General features: G+C 42.1%; 1 protein-coding gene across 4 annotated transcripts in view; it reads right to left on the bottom strand.

Annotated features, from left to right (window-relative positions):
* The window catches only part of plxna1b (plexin A1b), a 185,316-nt gene that overhangs the window by 68,391 nt on the left and 95,563 nt on the right, over window positions 1-21,362 (bottom strand). For all 4 annotated transcript variants that reach the window (XM_026168467.1, XM_026168469.1, XM_026168468.1 and 1 more), the window contains exons 5-9: window positions 12,748-12,848; window positions 10,763-10,886; window positions 9,429-9,582; window positions 8,278-8,377; window positions 1,437-1,551 (exon numbers count right to left, since the gene is read on the bottom strand). In XM_026168467.1, coding sequence (XP_026024252.1) covers window positions 1,437-1,551; window positions 8,278-8,377; window positions 9,429-9,582; window positions 10,763-10,886; window positions 12,748-12,848 — 594 coding nt within the window. The remainder of the gene's footprint in view (window positions 1-1,436; window positions 1,552-8,277; window positions 8,378-9,428; window positions 9,583-10,762; window positions 10,887-12,747; window positions 12,849-21,362) is intronic.

The following is a 21,362-nucleotide window of genomic DNA, read 5'->3' as shown; positions in this document are numbered from 1 at the left end:
GGTGCAGATGATGGTTTCTCTTGTGGAGCATGTGGTCGGTGGTTTCTTGGGCAGACGAGGTGACAGGAGAGGTCTCTCTGTCCACATGCCACTGTCAGCCGATCTGTCTATCCCTTTTGTTTTCCTGCTGTCTTTCTCACTCCGATAATCATCCTCTTTATACGCAGCAAATGCCAACATTTGAAATCCTCATAGTTTGAGATTTATTTTTAAAAGACTTGCTCGGTTAGTCATTAAATAATGTCCAGCTACTTAATTTCCTGTCAAACATCTGATAAACTCATGTAAGCTTATTCAGTTCCAAATCTTACTCTAGCACATGCTATGCCTCAGACAAAAATTCTCCTATCATTCACCAGTGTTACTGAGTTTATATGTTTACTTGCTTCCAGCTTTCCTCTGTTTTTTTTCCCCCTTTCATCCCTGCAGGCCTTTCCTGTTTATCCATCCGTTGCCCCTCTGGCCTCTCTCGGCTCAGAGTATGCTAGCCAGCGCTCTCCCTGTGCCTTGCAGATGGGTGCACTAATCCGCTAACGTTAGCTCCATGAGCCGTGAAGGCTAGGTCGGTGTCTTGTTTTGGACGGGCACTGAGGCTGCGGTTTAACTTGCTAGCATTTGGGATTCTGCACAGCTCAGATTTGAGGGAAGAGAAAGACGAAAGTAAATAAAGGTCGACCAATTAATAAAGGCCGGTGATTGGGGCTGGCTGACAAGGGACTTTAATCTGCATAGAGATAACAGCGAAAGTCAGACCACAATATAAGGCGATGGAATCGTGTTTGTGTGTATATGTGTATGTGTGAAGCATCAATCAGACAAAGCACAGGCATGACTGTCAGTCACTTGGGAGTGCAGTGGATTTACATGCGCAAGTCCACAGAGGAGATGAGCGTTTCAGTGCATTTTTCTGTGTGTGTTAATATATACAGGACTGTGTTTGGTGTGTGTGAGACAAAGAAACTAGAAAACCACCCTGAAAACATAACACGGCTCTGCATCTATCACTAATATCCTTGTTTATACTCCAGCAGTTGACAAACACTTGTTATGCCTTGCATGATGCCTGCTGTAGCTGCCAGAAGGCACGATTGATATTAGCTTTTATGCTAATGCAGCATTTGGCTATGTAAGAACAAGGCAGTATTTCCATAGACATTCATTCATCCAAGCCTGCTTATGGCCTTATGGGCCACGACAGAATTATTGCTGCACAGTACACAAGCTGTTGTCACTGTGCCAAAAGCCACTATCACACATACAGACAGCAGACACACGAAGCAGGATAATATGAGGAGAAAACCACAGTGAGGGTGTGAAAGTAAAGGTAGAAGCTGGATGCTGTATGTGTCAAATCGATAGATAACAAATATACATGCAGCAGAAGATGTTGCAGTGGAGTGACAGCAATGTGCACTAATCTGCTCAATGAATCTTACCTCAGAGTTGTTGACACGGCCCTCCTGAAAAGAGCAGTCGTTGGCATTCTGGGTGCACATGTGGCGGTACTTGCACCAGTGGCATGGGAAGGAGCCATTTACACAAGAAAGACAGCTAAAATGGAGAGAGATTAAAAGAGAAAAGAAGTTAACAGGGTCACCTGACTTCTTACTTCAGGCTCAGTCATTGCACTGCTTTACAGCATCATTTGTTATGGCACAGACACAGAAAAAAGTGAAACTGGTCCATCAGTTTCTATCAATAACCTGATCTAACTTGCTGGAAGAAGACTGCATGTTATTTTATTTTCTCTTTATCCTGTCATCTCTCTTCATTAAGCATATGAAATTCGCTTATGGAACGGACTGTGTTTGGGATGTGTGGTCTGTCACAATATGTCATTTCTTTTTTTCCCTCCCCTTTGTAGGGAAAAACGTGAACAGTAGCAGGAAAACAGAAACCAAATGCCTAACTGTGTGATAACTGTGTTTTCTGCCTGCTTTTTGGAGCAAGCTACTAGAGCCCAGTCGTCTAGATAGGCTAAGATGCTGAGACCCTTATTTATGAAGGGTGCCAATGGTGCCTCGGCACATTTGCAAAGAGCAAGAGACAACCCGAACGGCAGCACCGGGTATTCATAGGCTACGCCCTCGAACGCAAACCTCAGAAAGTGCTTGTGGTTCGGGTGTATAGCCACATGAAAAATAGCACGTCTTAGATCAATCAATCAATCTTCCAGGCCAACTGCATTTAAAAGCTGCCTCAGTGTTCAAGACCACTTGTATTGCTCTTTTCTGCAACAGTGCACTTATTTCCTCTTCAGTATCACTGCAGCCTCCTTGCGAACAGCAGTTTTTATCATTCTGCAGAAACGAAACCGCTTGACCCGGAACTGCAGAAAGTAACCCATAGCAACGGCTCGCACCACCCACGGTGAAGGGGCGCAAGTGTGCCAGCTGTGAGCAGCCAGCCAAGCTAACCTGCAGCAGCTTGGGAACTTAGGAACATGTACATTCATGCAGTTGTTTGAAGGCACCTATATTGGGGCACGACAATGAAAATACAGCGGGAACACTCGATGTGGTCACCTGAAAATTGAACACACCTGGAATGGGTGCTTCTGGGCCTGTGAGAGCTAGCTGTAGGCTTTCATATGACGTATGGGGATGATGTCGCGCAGAGCGACACATCGCGCTATATGTGCAGGCGGAGCAGTGCACATGCACGCCATAGGTCGTCCACCTTAACCTCCTAAGACCCGAACTCTTCCACAGCATGCATTTTTAATTTCTCTTTGATATTTGGGCTGATTGGCCCGATGAATGTAAAAACAAAGAATTACCAGATTTTTTTTTTTTACCTTATTTTTGTTTTTATGAAAAATCAGAGCCACATATGAGGATATTCATTTAAAATTTTGATAGAACAGTAGCAGTATAATGTCCTCGTAAGCGGGTATCAGGCCCTTGTAGAGCAAAATTTAGTATTTTGGTCTAAATAACCCAAAATGTGACGTCCACATATGTGGACGGCAGGTCCTAGGAGGTTAAAGGTGTGAATATAGGTTTCTTCAGCAGGACACACGGAGCCGTGATATCTCATACTTATGTGTTGCACCATTTGAATCAACTGAAAGGGAACCAGCAGACTGAAAATAAAATGTAAAACAGGGCTGGGATAATATAGTTTGAATACAGTGGTAACACCACACTGACCAATACAAAAAGAATGTATTGATATAAATAAATATTTTAATGCTATTTAAATCTTTTTTCCTCAAAACCCTCTTTTTCCACTTGTTTTTTGCCACCCCATTTCATATTCTCTCTCATATATTCTTCCCATCTTCCAGCTAGCTATCTAACATATGTACCCCCCTCCCTCGTTCCCTCATTCATCACTCCCCACTTGCTTGTAACTGTCCACTGCTTGCTGCCTCTATATGTTCAATAATCTTCCTCAAACTTGGCCTCTCCGTATACATTTCCCTCCAGTCCTTTATTCTGTCAGTCTTTTAAAATCTACCTCTTTCTGTCACTCCATTTCTGCCCCTCTCGCTCTTTTCAACTCTTTCATTCACCCTCTCCCCCTTCCCCTTTGTCTAAACCCCTCTTTCATCCGTGGGACTAAGAGTGCTTCACGATTTTGAATTCACCTGCTTTAACTGAGGCGAGGTGCAGACAGACAGGCTGAAAGATGAGAGGAAGGAAAGAGGGAAAGAGAGAGAGAGAGAGAGAGAGATCAAAAGCAGGTGGATTTCCCTGACAGAGATGTAGACGCCAGGTATCGTGGGAGAGATGGGAGAGGGGGGGGTAAAGGGGGTGAGAGGTCTCACAGGAGAGCGAGGAAACATTAGGCTGGAAGTGGGGAAGCGTTTATGAGTCTGTATCCACCATCTAAAGGGACCTGTAAGGGACAGCCAAACAGGTTTAAGAGCAGTTTATCTACAAGGCATCATGCTATTGGTGCTCTCTTACTCCTCGAGAGATGCTTAGCCACTTGGTATCTCATTTATGTGTACTGCATAATCTAATGTAACCATTATGACTTAGCAAATAAAATTGTTTCATTTTATTACAGAGCTTACTAAAGCCTTTTGTCTTCGGCATGAACTTAGTTAGAGATTATTCTGTGACTCATTTCAGCTACTGAGCTTTGTGTGAGCATATGGTTTATTGGAAAGACAATAAAATACTACATTTAATATAAGTAAGCTGGGAAAGCGAGCAGGTTGATTCGTATTCAGCCTCATCCACCAGGTATAAATTTGTGCCTCTGCCTGAATGACTCCTGACAAGCTCTCAAGTGTGTTTTAACCCTGTGTAAAATGCGAGCTCCCCTTCCCCACAGCAAATGAAAAATGAGGGTCTTAACTTGTGAGCACTGAGATGGAGCCCATATATGAATCCATCAAACCCTGATGTGGATTCATTTGGATCAATTAGGGCCACTCGTTTGTTAGGTGCACGTTTTAAGCGATCGTTTCTAGCCCAGACCCCTCCTTTTGAGCAACATCAGACGCTCGAGCTTAATTCAATCCCACTGCCTCTTTAATTGACCAATTTAGCATTGTGCTGACAGAAGCTGTCCATTTAGAATAAAAGATGTGCAGCTAAGGAAATAACAGGCCTCTTAATACCACACAAGAGCAAATAGGAGATTTGTCAATGTTGCCAACAAATGGAGGGAAAGCGATTAGGCGACGCAAGGTTACCATACAGTGCTGAGAGTCAAAGAGCAGAACTGGGATTTTAGCTCAACACTGTGTCCCAAAGGAAGTTGCAAGAAACAGAGGAAGGGCTGTCAATGCTGGACAAAAGACCAGAAGACATTACTGGTGCAAGACAAATGAAGGAGAGGTAAGTTAGTCATGCTCATGGCGTTGCTTGTTAGGGTTTCTTCTCTTGCTAACAAATACTATTTTTAATGTCAAAGAATACCTTTTTTGGATTAGAGTTCATCAAAATACAGTACAACACCAACTTAACACAGCAGGTAACCAGAACCAGACAGTGAGCAGTACAAAGTGTAGTTAGTAATTCACACCAGTCACTAAACCCCGATAATAATCCTTTATATCTGTTTTTTTTTCCTTTTTCTTTTATTCATGTCAAATCAGCCTTGTTAGTGTACCAACGACTTTGAAATAATGAGCAAAATATCAGCATGTAACTACTGCCAACTTTTAGTGACTTTTATGGTTACGCCCTTTGAAATAAAAGGCGTCGCCCATTATGCGTGCCACCCAAGGCCAGCAGTAGGCCCTGTCTGACAACCCCCTACTGTTCGCTCTTTGGTTCCTCCAAGTAACCAGGACCCCCTGTAACGAGCTGCCTTAGGATTTCAAGGTCTCTCTTTTAGGCTTGGTGCACACCCTTTTAATAAAAAGCCCACCCAGGGCAATTTGAGGACGTTCAATTCTAGTGTCCAGAGGTGGGCTCTTTTCTTCCGACCCCCCGATAGCGTCCTTATTGCTCCTTCCTGTCACTCCCCATCGCCTGTAGCCACTCAGAGCCTTTGAGCGGCTGGAGACACGCTGCCCGTATGTCCACGCTCATAATGCTAATTTAATCCGCTCATATTCAGATGCTAATGGAGATACGCTAGCTTTGCAGCAGCAGTGGCCAAACACAATAGACTGACTTCCTCCTCTCTCTTCTCCTTGGTCAGTTTGGAGTGTTAAACACAATCAGCTCTCCTCGTGAGCTGCGTTTGACACTTGTGCACTTGGCAAAATGAGTTATTTATTGGTCACGATTCATTTGAAAGAAGTGGAGGTGAATAATTTAACGGCCCTCCAGAATAGTCTTTTCTATCATTACTGCATCCCTTCAAAATTTGAGAGGGATTGATAAAACACATAGGGACTAATGCTCGTGCACATAAATCTATTAATGCGTTTACAAGAGTGTTTACAAGAAAACAAGGCAGTCTATGTGGGCCATTCATTTTATAATTACTCCAAACCTTTCTGGCTTTATTCTTCTACCATTTTCTCCATCACAAAACCATGCCCCTTTCTTGTTATCAAATTTAATACATTTTCTTTCTCCAAAGAGCACCCTCAATCACACAACAAATGATCCAGACACTGGCCAAGCCACATTAACCATATTAAGAAAAGGTGCTTCATGTGGCCTTATTCAGACACCCAAACTCTAATTCATTTCCAGACTGTATGCTCTATCTTTATTAAATGGGGGGCTGTGGAATGAAAAGGAGCGTATGGAAATATTTAATTAAGGAGCAATCATGGCCGCGGGTGATTTTCTATTTCAATCTCAGCAACCCTTAAACTGAAACAGTGGGAATTCTAATTATATTAGTACTGCTATGCAAATTTATGGCATTTTTGAAAAGGCAAGGGCCACGACGCAATCAGTTGAGTAAATAAAAAGGTGGGGTGTGTGTTGTTTTTAAATTTTTTTTGTTTTGGTGTTTTTTTGGTTGGGTGTGGGTGGAGGGGTATTAGCACGTGAGATTAAACTGTTGGCAAAGCAATTCCAGTGTGCATTTATACTCCAGCATACAAGCCTAGACAGCAGGAAGTACAACATGATGCTGAGGAGGAAAAAAGAAAGATGCGTGGGAATTCACTCACAGCTAATGCTCGCAATTCTGCTTCTGAATGTTTCGAGAATGTCTGCTTCCTGCATAGTGTAAGAGCCTGCAGTATTTTAAGTTCAAGGCCATTAGAGGAAAGCCCAGCTCTGCAAAGAATGACCAAGCATTCTGGAAACAGGGCCTTGCATGTGGCTGTGCGGGCCTGAACTGATTACACCAACAACATTACCAGTCTGATCTCATCAGATGGCAAACACTTACGCCTGGGGGGGAACAGCGGGTATGCGGGACATAGTGCCAGCTCCAAATGGAATTCTTATCTCAGCATCTCTCTTCACCATCAGAGTCGCTGCAGAAGATGCAACGTGCCCTACCTCTAACTTCGTTAAACATGTCCATTACATCACTCAGAGGTTGTATTAGATCAGAACAGGGAGCGGACTTAATCAGAGTTCATTGGGCTAATATCGTCACACGGGCGACTCTCTCGTCTCTGTCACTTCTCGTACTTTTTCAATCGATTTATGAGATCAGTGACATGTTAGAATATCTGATATGATATCGAATTTTACAAAAAGGTGTCCTACTATATTTGTTTTCGTTATTAACATGAGATGTGATGCAAGATGCACCCAAATACCCAAAAAGACATTGAGAGATAACACCGACATTATGGGGTCCTTGTGGGAGATGAATTAACTGTGAGTTGACATCGTAAACCACCACACCCTTAACCAGCTGAGCTAATCATCGTTGCCGTGGCAGGGGATTTGTGTACAAGAGCAGGGGGTTGGGTTAAAGGTCACAGTAACGGATTAGGTGTCCAAGACAGTTGGGGTTTCAGTGAGCGGTAAGTGCAGGAGTGGAGTAACACTGCACGTGTATGTCTGTGTGTGTTTGTAGACAATCCTCGAAGGAGGCTCATCCTGCATCCAGAGGGAAGCCAGGATGGAGCCCTGTGGTACCCCAGGGGCCCCCAAGCCATCTGCTGCCCCAAGGCTAATACCCCAGCAGACGTTTCAGCCTCCCCTAGATCAGCCCCGATTGAGCAGGAGGGAGGGTATTGTGTTAGGGGGATGGAGGAGTTAGAGGATTCTTTTACCCTGGCAGGGCGCACCAGGCTTGTGGTAGGACTGACCTAAGGGTGTGGCTCTATGGGTGGTAGAGATTTTCAGCAGAAGGTGGATTAGGAGAGGCAGTGAACTGCAACTAGGCACAGAGAGCTGAGGGCATCTGGAGTGTGAAGGAGACCAACTCATCGGAAGAGGCACAAGATTTGATTCACACCGTTTCAGTATTATCATATTTGCTTTGATCTTTTTGGGGTAAATAAGTGCCAGGCTGACAATGTCATTGCTAAAAACGCCAACTGTATTTGTTTAATCAAGCGGGTAAAAAACAAAATAATTAAGGTAGAGTCCAAAATTTTGAGCCATTATGACAGACCACTATGCAATGAATTAATCATGCAAGTACCATTAGTGTGTGTTGTGGGATATGATAAAAAGAGTAGAATTACCATCGCATGTCCCGATCGTTTCTCATATATGGCACATTTGATTTTTCTCTTCAACTGTAACATAAGCCTCCCGTGGAGGTCCGAGGGGGGGAGATAGATGTGTGTGTGTCTCTAACTGTTTCTCTCATGGACAGTAACATGAGACAGCCTATGGTACGAATGGACAAAGAGGCCATTTCTTAAAAGAGCAAGAGGGAAAAGACTAAAACAACATTTTCGCCCATCAAACTAGAAAACATGTCGTCACTGTCACTTACGACTGATGGACGCTGCAGTTGTAGAAGACAAAGTCAACACTGGCAAACTTCTTGCCCGTCTCCTTGGACTTCAGGTAAAGTTTCACCACCCGCTTGTCACCTGCATATCAGAAACAGGGAAGCAGCCAGATTAACAGTTATTCTGCTCTCTCTGAAGGCTTAAAAGAGAAAAGTCCAAGTCAAACACATTAGCAAACAATTACATTTGTATCTAAAAACTACTTTAAAAACAGAATAAACACGGGCGTAAATTAAAACAACTTATTTGTCGATACAGAGTGACACTTCTGTATTCCACTTTTGTGCCCTTAACAGATAACACATACACAAAGACATACTGCAGCCTAGCAACACACTACTCATGTCACACCCACAGTAGGGTGGCATTAAAAATAGCAGCACCAATCAGTGTTTGGATGCCAAGGCTGATGAGAACTCATAATGGGGCATAATGGGCTCAGTTGAAGAACTACTGTGATGTTGCTTTGAGGAAACTTAGTGCTCGCTATGTGACATGTTTTCGGTGCTTTGAATGCGAATACAAAACAAGTTTTTTTATTACCATCTTTGTGGTGTGACAGAATTGGACATAAAACAGGTGCATAATCTCTGGGAAAAAAATGATGTCGATATTTTTAAACATTACGCTAAACCACACTGAAGTTGCTGCTTTGAAATGAAGTTAAGCACAAAACCAGTCTTTCAGATAAATAAAATGAAAGTGACATCAGTGCACAATGGTTGATAATGGGAATACAAAAACAGTTCTATTTTCAGTAGATAAAGCTGGACTTGTGTTTAGGCTTCAGAAAGCGAGTGTGTGGCTTTTATTGAAACTGACAAGGAATACTGAATATAGACATGCAAAGCAAATCAACTAGTAACATTACAATTCTGTTCTAAAGCTCAAGTGTACTACAAGATCCTTTAGGAGGGCACACATCTGCTACATCTGATGGTGAATATACAGTACAGAATGGCATGGAAATAAGATGATCAAGAGGCCAAAGAAACCAACAAAGATGTATCATAAAGATTTTGTGTCTACATTCTTCAAGCATGTCACCAAAACTTGCCATAACCCTAGCCACACATCTCATTGGGTGCTACCACCCAATGACCTCATCACTCATTGCCCTTCCTGCCCTGACCTTTGTTTCGAGTGATTGGGGCGATGTCCCGGGCAGAAGGAGACAGGCAGAAGATGTGTCCACCCTGGATCTGTCCCTCTGTCTCCACATAGTCCTCAAAGGAGCAGTTGACCCCCGCTGACAGATCGGGCACATTGCGAGCTTGGAGGACCAGCTACGGGTGGGAGGGGGAGAAGGAGAGAGCAAGAGCGAGAGAATCAGTACCCAGTGCTTGATCAATGGAAGGACACGGTGTACATGGATTGTTATAAGATATGACATGAGGGTTAATGGCTGTTGGGACAGAAGGGGAGTGATACATGGGTATGTGTATGTGTGACAGTTACAGGAATAAAAGAGTGAGCGCATGTGCGTATGCATCAGTCACTGGAGTGGCCATTTCGAGCAAGGTTAATGTGTACAAGTTAATGTGCAGAATGAAAGCGAGGCTAACTGTAATCAGTCAAACCTATATGATTACACCGAGGAGCCACTGATGGAACGAGACCTCGAAAAGCTCAGAGTAAGAATTACGAGGGCACGGAAAGCAGATTTCTAATTAAATCTGCTGTAAATATTCAAAAGTGACTTTTTTGGTGTAATTTCCTAAAGAATCCATGACATAAGATTGCATTTATATCCCAGTGAAAACTGGCAACACTGTACACCAGATATAGAGACGCACACCGTTTCTTGCTTTGCTCATTTCTCTGTAATTCCATTATGTTGTACCAATTTGATGATAGGACGAATTCAATCATTTTACCAAAAAACTGATAGTATCTAACAAACGTCATATTAGTACAAATTAATGAACAAAGCTCATTTGTCTTAAAAAAAAAAAAAAAAAAAAAGGCACAGTGGACACAGAAGATTTCACAGAGCTATTGAGAAGGTGAATGTTAACTATAACGTCACCTTTAAATAAACCAGCTACTTATCTGCTGAAAAATCCTCATGCATCATACAACCAGCCTAAACCATTTTGAGACGACACTAACCTTAGTTTGGCATTTTGGGAAATGCCACCCTGTCTCTGTCAAATAACAGTAACTAAATCTGTCTACCGGCACCTCTAAAGCTCACTGATTATTATGTTATGTTATGCTTGCTCGTTTAGTCTGAAAACAACAACATGACATTTTAACAGCGGGTTACGTGCCAGGCCATTTCTTGGCTGCACCCGACAACTTTGCCTCGCTTCACCAAGTTAGAGTGGGACACACAACCTTACACTTTATTTTTATACCAGTGAAGACATAAATCTAATGTTTAGGAGGTTTTTGAGTTCTGGCCATTTTACAGTCTTTCTGCTCAAGTAAGATATCTGTGTGCACTGAAACAGGAAGACATACCTGGACTTCAGACATCGTGACAGAAATATTTCTCGGCTGAACAGTTAGCTCCACACACTGTCTCTGGTCAGAGGCAAACCTCTGAGGCTCTCCTGCCCGCTCACAGTGGTCCTTACGTGAACATCTGGGAAACAGCAAGACAAGAAGCGAAAGATTAAAAAAGATGAAAAATGTATAGTAATTACAAGAAGAAAGGTAAGGAGAACGGGGTAAAAGAAAATGAGCTTGACAAGAGGTGAGAGGAGGAAAGAGGCAACAGTGGACACAAGAAACTGTTAAACTAATATGACAATCATATTAAGATGATAAACACACACAGCCATCACAGTCACACAGAAACGGGAGCAATAATAAAAGACAAATAGGCTAATAGCTTCCCCCAGCCATTACTGTAGGGCTTTAGATCATTACCTTATTGGTCGTGACATTTGTGCAAGAACTGCCAAGCTACAAGACCAATCAGCTCACCTCATCTTTTCACTTTACAGGCCCACCCAATTCACACTTCTCAGGAGATGTACAGGCGATCGTTAAAGTTTCCCTGAACACTAAAAAATGATGCAATTTCCTACCAGATGCATATCAAAGGGGTCAGCAATTTCACCCACGCTTATTAAAAGCCAACTGATCGTGCTAAAAATCAGCATTCAGCCCCGTATCGTAGTGGCTTTACTATAAGCAATTCATAATGCATTAGCTATCACTTTCACCTTTGCGCTAACAACATCTGGTCCCAGCGGTGAGAAGAAAATGCTGATGCAGCGTACTGCAAGTCCTTAACAATAATAGAGAGCCAGAAAAAATGCTAACTGCTTCCTTCATACAGCGGTGCCCCCATTCCCTCATTTAGTTAGCCTTCACTCACGGTCGGGAAGAAAAAGCTGTCACCAAGCACCCACCTGAGAGTCCCTGACATACACACACTGTAAGGCATTAGCAGAAAGTAGAAAGATTTGTACACCTTTTCTTATTAGGAACCCTTTTCCCTTCTACTGCTCTTCTGATGTGTGCGACTGTGTATTCGTGTGAATGAAGCGTTTCCCCCGTTTCAATTCCATGTGTCCAAATGGCGGGCTGTCACTGAATTAAGTCCATCATGACTGTATGTGTAATTTCAAATGTGTGATAGTCTCCTGAAATGGGTAAAAACAAGTAGTTTGTGTATGTGCTTGTGCATGCCTTGAGGAGAGACGGTTTGGTGATACGTACTATAAGTTTAATTAATGTAATGAAGAGATGGCTTTACGCCCAAAGCTTGAGGCATTCCAAATGTGGTTTAACATGCTGTCACCTCTCAATAACATGCAACTGTTCTCGCCTTACAGTGTGTGCACACAAACCTTCCAGTCAAACAGAAAGAATGACGAGATTGCAGGTAAACAGTGTTAAAATGTATCACTACACTCTTATGAGGGCTAAGCTCAATTTTCCGACTGCAAATCCCTCTATTACATATCTAACCTTAAACAGTAATCTTATAGCAAACAAGACTTAATCCAAAAACCAAAGACCGACAAAGAGACTAATTCTAAAATCTGTAAAATCTGTTCCTGCAAAAGTCTGCAGGTGTACAATACCATGCTCACACACACAAAACTGGCTCAATAACACTGAGAAAAATAGTTCTAATAATGTAAGCTGTCATGTTCTGTAAGTATTTATTGGAAGCATGCAGCAGCTGTAAAATTTAAATTTCCTCTTGAGTGATAATTAAAGGACTAATTTAAGCTTGTTAGAAGAATTTTATTAAATCTATAACAAACATTTACAAAAGAGCTGTTTTGGAGATTAGGGTGTCATCACAGTTTGTTGGGTAAAAGCCTACTAAGTATAATATAAAACTTTTCAGGTTGTTGCTTCCATTCCTAATGTGATCTTCTGAACTAAAACAGCCAACACTGCTTTCTCTGCTATCTACAGTGTAATGCAATAGGCTACATATGAAGTGCACCAGGATGGAGTATGTTAATACGTGCAGCACTTACACATTGTGAAGAACACACCATCCACAGTGAGGGTCTCTGGAGCCCAAACACTCCCCGCAAGTGGTGTACTGCTCACAGCTCTCTACTGGAACTCTCACCACCTACGGAGAGACGAAGCAGGGAAGAGAGACAAGAGATATAGAGCAGGGAGGCAATTAGTGTCTTCACAATCAAACTCATAAAATGAAGAGTATATTCAGCCGGATGGAGGTAAGAATTTGACAGCTTATCAGACTCCTATTTAAAAAATGCAATCAGCAAACAGTTAGTGTGTGTTTGTCTCAGTGTGTGTGTTCCTGAGAGAGACTAAGTGCTAGTGTCGGTGAGAGGTGTATATGTGTGGGTCTTTGTGCTTATATGTGCTGTGGTGAACCATTTCAGCAATGTGTGACAGCCTCCAGTCAAGCATGTACAGGAGAGGCCTCGCAGTGCATCATGGGACAGCTGAAAGGTGAACATGATAAAAGTGCTGTGATTGACAGGTGACCTCAAAAACCAACAGGAGGCAGAGGACCAGAAGGACAGACCCAGTGTGTTTGTGTGTGTGTGCGTGTGTGCGCACATGTACGAGGGAAATCTGTACAAAGCCTGTGCAACAAAGCTTTAGTGCATCAATGTGACATTACTCGCGCTGTGTGTTTGTGTGTGTGTACGAGTGTGATGATAGTCTGCAGATGTTGCCTACGAAACCAGATTAAGTGTGCAAGTTTAGCCCTCCACTTCAGTTAAAGGTGACGACAGATTGTTCACAACACGGTCCCAGTGAACGTGAAAGAATGCATGTGTGTTTCAAGATATTAAAAGGTTGAGCTTGTTCAAGAGTGTGACACACCCCGAAAGCAAATGCTGAGAATGTTAGTGGGCAACAAAGTAAGCGTGTGTGTTTGTATCTGTTGCAAGTGTCAGCAAGTGTCAGCACCACATCCAACTTTTCTTCACCATTGGGCCCCCAAGTTGATGATTTGCTGGAAGCCCATTTCATGATGTGTGTGTGTGTGTGTGTGTGTGTGTGTGTGTGTGTGTGTGTGTGTGTGTGTGTGTGTGTGTGTGTAAGAAAACGTGAGTGTGTATCAAGTTGCCACTGCAGACTGGTTCTAAATCATGCAGCATAGAGAGGGCCAGCTGATCACTAAGTAAAAGCATTTAACAATCTTTCCCCTGGGTAACACTTTCACATCACACAGACAGATTTAACCATGAGAACCTCATCCAAGTGGTATGTGGAGGGACTAAAGTGGTGTCTTTTTTATGAGGTAGGGATTTGGGGGGGTTGGGGGGCAGAGCGATAAGAGAAAAGAAAAACACGGAAGAGAAAAGAGCAGAGGCCTGAGGCTTAAGATAAAGGTGGTTAGCAGCAGGACGGAAAACAGGTGGACAAAGGAATAGAGGAGTGAAATATTAAACTGGGGCCAGGATTCCTCTGCAAGCTGCAAGTACAACTGAGATATGAGATAGATGTGACATGATGGAACTAATTTCTGCTTCAAATGCCTTGCGGCAAACTGGCTTTGGGGCTTTGTGAAGGCTCACAGGACAGAAAAACAAAAACACTTGACACTATACGCTATCATAGCACTTTCTATCCTCTATTTCCTGAGTGCATATCTATTTGTTTACACTATATGATTCTTGTGCCTATATCACTGTTTGTAGCCATCATCCTGAGCACCTCATCTATTAGTCAATGTAGACCTCAGTACAGTAGATGAAATGACGCAAACAAGATATGGTGCTGGACTGTAAGGCAAACGAGGAAGGTGGTAATCTACTGGAAGTGCTGGCTGCATGGATGAGAAGTCAAAGAGAAGTCTAATGGAAGACAGTGCGAATTGGCAAGGACATTTTGCTGAGTAGATGGGATATGGTGGCAGACGCCTGCTATGTGTCATTGTCAAATTGAGTGTGAGTCTAGTTTTCATCTGCAAGGAGAGTTGAAAGAAGGATGGAACAGGGGACTGGGTCTTTTGGTGTCTTTGATAATAAAAGAATGACAGAGGGGGAAAGAAGTGTGAATGAATTAAGACATGATGGATAGAAGGGGAGAAAAGCAGCTTGAGTTTAGGATATGTGATTGGACACCTTATAGGAGGTCTCTATGACTCAACAAAAAAAATAGGAAATCGAAAGGAAAGAATTATGTGTTCCACATATCATCACATATACCAGCCAATTCCTCCACTCACCGTAATTCACCGTGACTCTGATTAAGGACAATGATCCACATAAATCATACTAACGCTACGGGTCCTTGGTGAGCTAGCATAATCTTATCATGGCCCTGTGTAATGATAGGTATGACCTATTGTTCACATTCGTTCCTACAGTAGCAGTGGTGAAGACACTGTGGGCTCAGCTGAGTGGTAGTGACTCAAATCGTAGGGAAGAAATTAAGAAACTATAGTGGTTGTTTTCCCCAGTGGGTAAATAAAATGCTTTCCAATAGCTATGAAAGTATGTGTATGACGTATGATACAAGAAGATACAATAAAATAAATAAATAAATAAATAAAAACCTTAAAAAGAGGTCAGTTTCTCCCTCTGTTAGGAATACAGGCACACACACTTATCCTCACTGTCTCCCTCTTCCTATCTCTCTTGATGGCTCTTTTAATGAAAGCCAATTCCTGACAGCGCGCCACATTACTCCTTTAAATGACCTTATAAACCAAGCCCGCCATCTCCTCTCTCTTGACTTCTCCTTATTTACAATAGCATCCACTGCTGTAGCTCAATTCTCCTTTTCTTGCTCCTACTTCCTCTGTTGTCAACCTTCTACCCTGACCATATCACAATGCCATGACATCTCCTTTCAGCTATAAACTTTCCACCTTTCCCCTTCAATCTGTTTTTACAGAGCGCTATCACCTGCTTTTAAACGTCCAGCTAACAGGCTTTGTGACGGTCACCCCCAAAACCCAGAGGAACTGTAAAGCTTTCAGCGCAGCTTTTCATTGGTTGTAAACTGTAAAGACATAAAAGGATCGGCCTTGTTGCGGCTTCTCTTTTTTTTTTTTTTTTTTAAACATTCAAACACAGAGAGAGGCTGGAGAAGAGGAGAGAAGGAGGGGGTGTAGCTGTAGATGTCTGCAAGAAAAGAGACTGGGTTATACTGTCAGGGGGCCAAGAAGAAGAAATCACTGCTTGTTTTCAGTTATTTTCAGATAAATACTTGAGACTGCATCATAATTTGGCAATGCCTGTGCCTCACTATAGAACCACCACCAAATCTCTCGTGCTTAACACTACTTAAAATGGCTGTAATGCTGCAATTCAGCAAACAGTAGAAAGTGCTGAAATTTGATTCTTACAGGAAAGCCTCAAAAGGTTAGCTTGAAGGACATCACTGGGTCAATTTTCCACAGATTCTTCTTAAATGCACACAGCTTTTATCAAAGCAACAATAAAAATCTCAAACACGTGGCTTTTTATTGCTTCTCTACTTTCATCTAAACTTTGTTCTGTGATCTTTACACAAAAAATAACTACACAACATTTTCCTTGAAGTTTTTTTTCCCTTTGCCAACATCTTGGGAGCAGAGATGGGGAAGCAAGGGAGAAAGAAAACAGCAAGATGAGTAGGGTCAGCTCCTCGTCATCATTCCTCTGTGACTTCTTTTCTCTAAGCCGACATTAACCACACCTGCATTCTTTCAATAACCGTCAATCAGCATGCACTCTCTCCCGGCTTAATCTGTGCTGGCAGTGAATAGCTGTGTGCAACAATGAAATCAATACCCATCCACACAGCCACTAAACACTCCAGGAGGACACAGAAATAGAAACAAAGACAGATACAACTATTTGTTAGGGTAAAACTTCACTAAACACATTGTGGCTGTCATTACTTTGCAGTGACAGTAACTGGTGTTGTCGTCTTCTGCTGTGGCAACAGTGTATCATCCCGGCAACATTAGAAATTGGAGTGCTGAACTCCCAGTATATCCATGCAAGTGAGCCAGTTCTTCAAGTGCTAGAATACCAGGTCAGGAGAGCAAGTGTGTGTACATGAGGGCGGGGGGGTCGTATCAAAGGCTGGGTTAGCATGTGTGCATTGACTGGATTGTAAGGGGCTTACAAGATCAATGGCAAGCAAGACTAGGCTTGATGTGTTGACTGATTGGAGATAAGCAGGAAAGCAAACAAGACTGGCACTGACAAGAAAGGAGAGATGCTGTAGATGGCTAAGAAATGCCAAAGTGAAAGAAACAAAATGCAAGAAGCAACAATCGCGGTGTCCCATCAGAAACTTATCTGCTGTCACATTGTTTACTGATAGATGTCGAAATACTACATAACTGTTAGAATTCAGTGATGTAGCAATACAAAGAGCCAAGTTTAAGCCTTTATGTACGGCAAGAAAGCTGTAATTTTTCTCTCAGAACAGTATTTTTTCACTTAGCACCCTTTGACTCATTCCCCTCTATCTATTATTTCTTTTATATTGTGCTTTATGTGCCGTTTCTTGTTTCTGAACAGTTCGACTTCTCTTTCACCCTCATTCTTTATTTCTTTCACTGGACTCAGATTTTGTTTTCTCTCTTCTGAAACACACTGATGAAAACAAGAAGCAGGCCTATATAACTATATATTTATTTGCCATTTGCATTTGTGTATGTTATGAATTCAAGGATGACAGCTAAAATCCAAACTATCCTACAAGGCATTTGTGTTAATTCTGAAGTCAGTGCAACAGTAAATCAGCAATATGAAATTTTGAACCAACAAAACAAAAGTGAGAAAAAGAAAAAAAAACTTTTAAGATCTGGGAACCAATCTCTCTCCATCAACACCTTCATCACATGGACTTTCCCATCAGCTCTTCTAAAAGGAGCTATTCTCAACAATAAGTCAATATACTCTCAGTCTTTGTGTATCCATTTGTCCATTACACTCTGTCCCTTTGGTGAGAAGGAGCCCGACAGAAAGAGAGAGGAGACAGAAGAACGAAGCAGGATGAGGGAGTAAGTGGGAAAAAAAATAGAGACGAAGACAAAGCATGAGACAGAGATTGAAAAACTGTAGAAAACAAAGAGCTGGAACAAAGAGACTGTAAAGGGAGAAAAAGAGGTAAATGTGACCGGCTAAGGTAGACAGGCCTAGGGGTCTTCTAATTAAGTGAGGATGGGAGAGGCCGTCTGCCTGGTAAATGACTCTGTCACTTTAGTAAATGGACTTGGTGAGGAGTGAGGAGCCACACAGCTGGCATTTCCATTAGCACTGCCAAGCAACCCACCACCATATACACAGAGAGAGAAGCAGAGAAGAGGAAGAGGGAGGCAAAAAAGGGGGGACAAATGCTGCTTTTCTTTATTTGCGCTCACAAGAGCTGCTGTGTGGAAGTCATGCCTGGGAGGTGTATAACAGATAGTGTTTTTGTGGAGAGAGAACCTAAATCTGCCTGATTGGCTTTGCCTTCATATGCAACCCGTCATTCAAAATTTGTTACCGATATATATTTATAAAAAGCTACAGAAGTCCAAAGACGTGTTCAGACGTTTTTTGGGGGTGTTTTTCAGATCAATAATATATTTACACGAAGTACTGAAAACACTATGTATGGTGTAGGTGAGGGAAATGCCAAGGCAGTGTGGAGGAAGCCGCATACACGGCTCCCACTCACTATTGGCAAATACACAGAACTAATAAGTGTGCTATTTGCACATCAGCTGAATCAAATGCCACAAAAATTACTTATAAGTTTGTGATTTAAGTGAGAAGTAAGTCACAAATGCAAAATGTACAGAATTTTCTATTTGAAGACACTGCAACAGTACGTACAAGCCAAGTAGTATTCCTTAAGGCAAGTGCAGTGATCTTCACAGGTCCAATTTGGTTTCACACATTTTTACTGAGAACTAGATTTCTCTCTTTCCCTTAAAAGATATGTTTGCCAAAAATGCAAATGAGTTGAAGTGAAATAAAACAATCAGTACTTACAGCCCCGCTTATTGTGTGCAAATGTCTTTCTAGTTCCATTTATCAGCGTCGTATTCTTTCCTGTTGTAATTTATGACAGTAAAACCAGAAAGAAAACGTGCTTTTCTGCTTTTCCACTCAGCTTTCCCCCTATTTGATACTTTATAACCGGGGTCTGACGAGGCCTGCTGTGCATGAATCTGAAAAGAAATTTGACTCAAATTCAAAACAATTCCCTGTGCTGTCATGCATGAGCGACATTTCATTGTTCTACTCAGTGTGACTTCTGGTTAATGCATGAAACTGAGTAGTATAGTGTGCCACTAGGAGCAGCACCATTGGCTATACCAGCTGTTGATTGGCCTCGTTCAAATCAGTCAGGGCCATATCCCTACACCCAATCACCGTGAAGCAACAGGAGAACGGCCGATTGATAGTGATTGAGAAGGAAGGCGAGGAGGGGGAGAAGCCATTAACCTCCCTATCCATCTCACCCTCTTTTCTAACCATATCAGTCGCTCTATCACACCATCCTTTGGGAAAAGATGGTAAAGTATAACAGAGAAAGATGAGAGAAAGACAGAGCTATCTAGTGGCAAGTTAGACTTCCATTAGGGCTGATAGCATCACACACAAGACAAGTGTCCAAGCACACTTTCTGATGAGGCGCGCACACGTTCAAGACTATTGCAGGGATTTAAAAAAAGAAATGCAACAGTGAATGATCTGATATGAACAAGGGCAGTGAGAGGAAAAGCAGGAAACACAATTAAGAGAAAAAGAGAGAAAAAGAGATAAGTGAGGTTAGAGACACTGAAACCATCCCTGCCTGTGTAATGATGCCATCTTGGCCAATTTTGTCTCATGTCTCTGAAGGATTTACTAATATTTCACTCAATTTTTTCCCTTCATCAAGTCACAAAAGAGGGAACTAGAGGTGCAACAGACAATTTTCACAGTAGTTTATTCTGATTATTTCCCCCCCACAGTTAAGTCACTGGTTTGTGTAAAATATATATATATATATTTTTTTTTTAATGTAATCAAATCACCATTCAAGCATGTCTTGATATACACTGGCCTACTGAAATATTCAACCTTATTAAGAATTTGTAAAAGCACTCAGATGATCCATCCATAAATGTAACACAATACAATGTGTTGTGTAGTTGCACAGCAGTCATTTTAATTACAGGTGTAGGTGCTTCATCCTGAGTAGAGAAAGGTGTAGTATTGGTTTGCACTCTTGTAAATGAGTGCCATATATCTGCATGGCTACATGACCAGCTTCCCCCTATTCTAGTCAGTGTACTCCTTTCTCTGCCTCAATGCACCAGGTCTATTAACATTTACATAACAATGACCACATTCTTGCTTAAATTCTGTGTGTAGGACAAATTGACTAGTGACTGTGTACGTGTGCTTAAGTGTTTGGCATAGGATACAAGAGCTCAGGGATCAACATTAAGGCTTATACAGGACAAGTTAGATTTTTTTTTTCCAAGCCAGTGAAAAAGAAATTAATTTGCTCTACCATACACATCCAAAAAAACAAAACAATTCTGTCTTCATATTATGTGACATGGATTACTTGGCTTTTGGTTAAATAAGAAAATGTTTAATTCAGAATATCAGTGTGGAAACCAAGCAGAGTTTGTTTGTGAATAAAACTAAAGAAATAAAGCAGCGCTAAAAACTTGAGAAAAAAAATGGTTCTCATCCTCTCTTCATTTACTGCATGCTACACTTACTCTATGGATGATAAAACAAAGTGTCAGCCAACAATGGCTAATGTTTAAACACCACATTATGTGCTTGTTAACTTCAGGAGTTCCTCAGTCAGCCAGAGTTTGATAAATTGTGGAAAATTAATCTTGGAGCCATTTAGAACCGGCTGATTAGCTGTATGTAGTTCACTAAAATGTCAGCTTTGATTGATACAACGAGCTGCTTATTATGTATGTTGATGTCAGTTTGTGCTAATGTGTTTGCTAACGAGATTGGCAGCGAATCAGTAATATGTGAATGTAAACAGATACACACACACACACACACACACACACACACACACACACACACACACACACACACACACACACACACACACACAGAGGGGATTGATGTCTAACAAAACTCCACGGATAAGATGCTACTTGATGAGGCCCTCCTTGCTCAGAGAGCTAACAACACAATACAGACCATTGTTTGCTATTGTAGGGACTCAAACCAACAGCTTGTGAATGTCACAAGAACTTTGTCTGCGAGCACATCCAGTGTAGGACTGCAGATTCCTTGGAGGGATGCAAGTCTCTGTGAAATGTGGAGGGGGAAATCTCTTTCAAATACTGAATGGAGATTCGGACAATGGTGTTAGCCCACACACACAAAAATATACTCAGATCAGCCAAAACATTGAGACCGCTGGACAAGTGCAATGAATACAACTGATCATCTTGTTACAATGTAATGATCTACTGGGAACCCAGGGTGCTGGCATTCATGCGTATGTTACTTTGACACGTAAAACAGCACTCAGTTGTATCAGCACCTCTCCCAGGGCAGGGCGATGTTCACCATGAACACCGTAAAGTGGTGGCCTGGCTTCAGAAACTTCACAGATCCCAATCCAACTGAGTATCCACAAAAGGTGCCAGAACAGATCCAGTCTGTGGAAACCTCACCCCACAATTCACAGGACC

This window comes from Astatotilapia calliptera, chromosome 5 (assembly GCF_900246225.1).
Source record: "Astatotilapia calliptera chromosome 5, fAstCal1.2, whole genome shotgun sequence".
Classification (NCBI taxonomy): Eukaryota; Metazoa; Chordata; class Actinopteri; order Cichliformes; family Cichlidae; genus Astatotilapia; species Astatotilapia calliptera.
The sequence above is the reverse complement of the archived record's forward strand: the minus strand, read 5'-3'. Positions and strand labels throughout refer to the sequence as shown.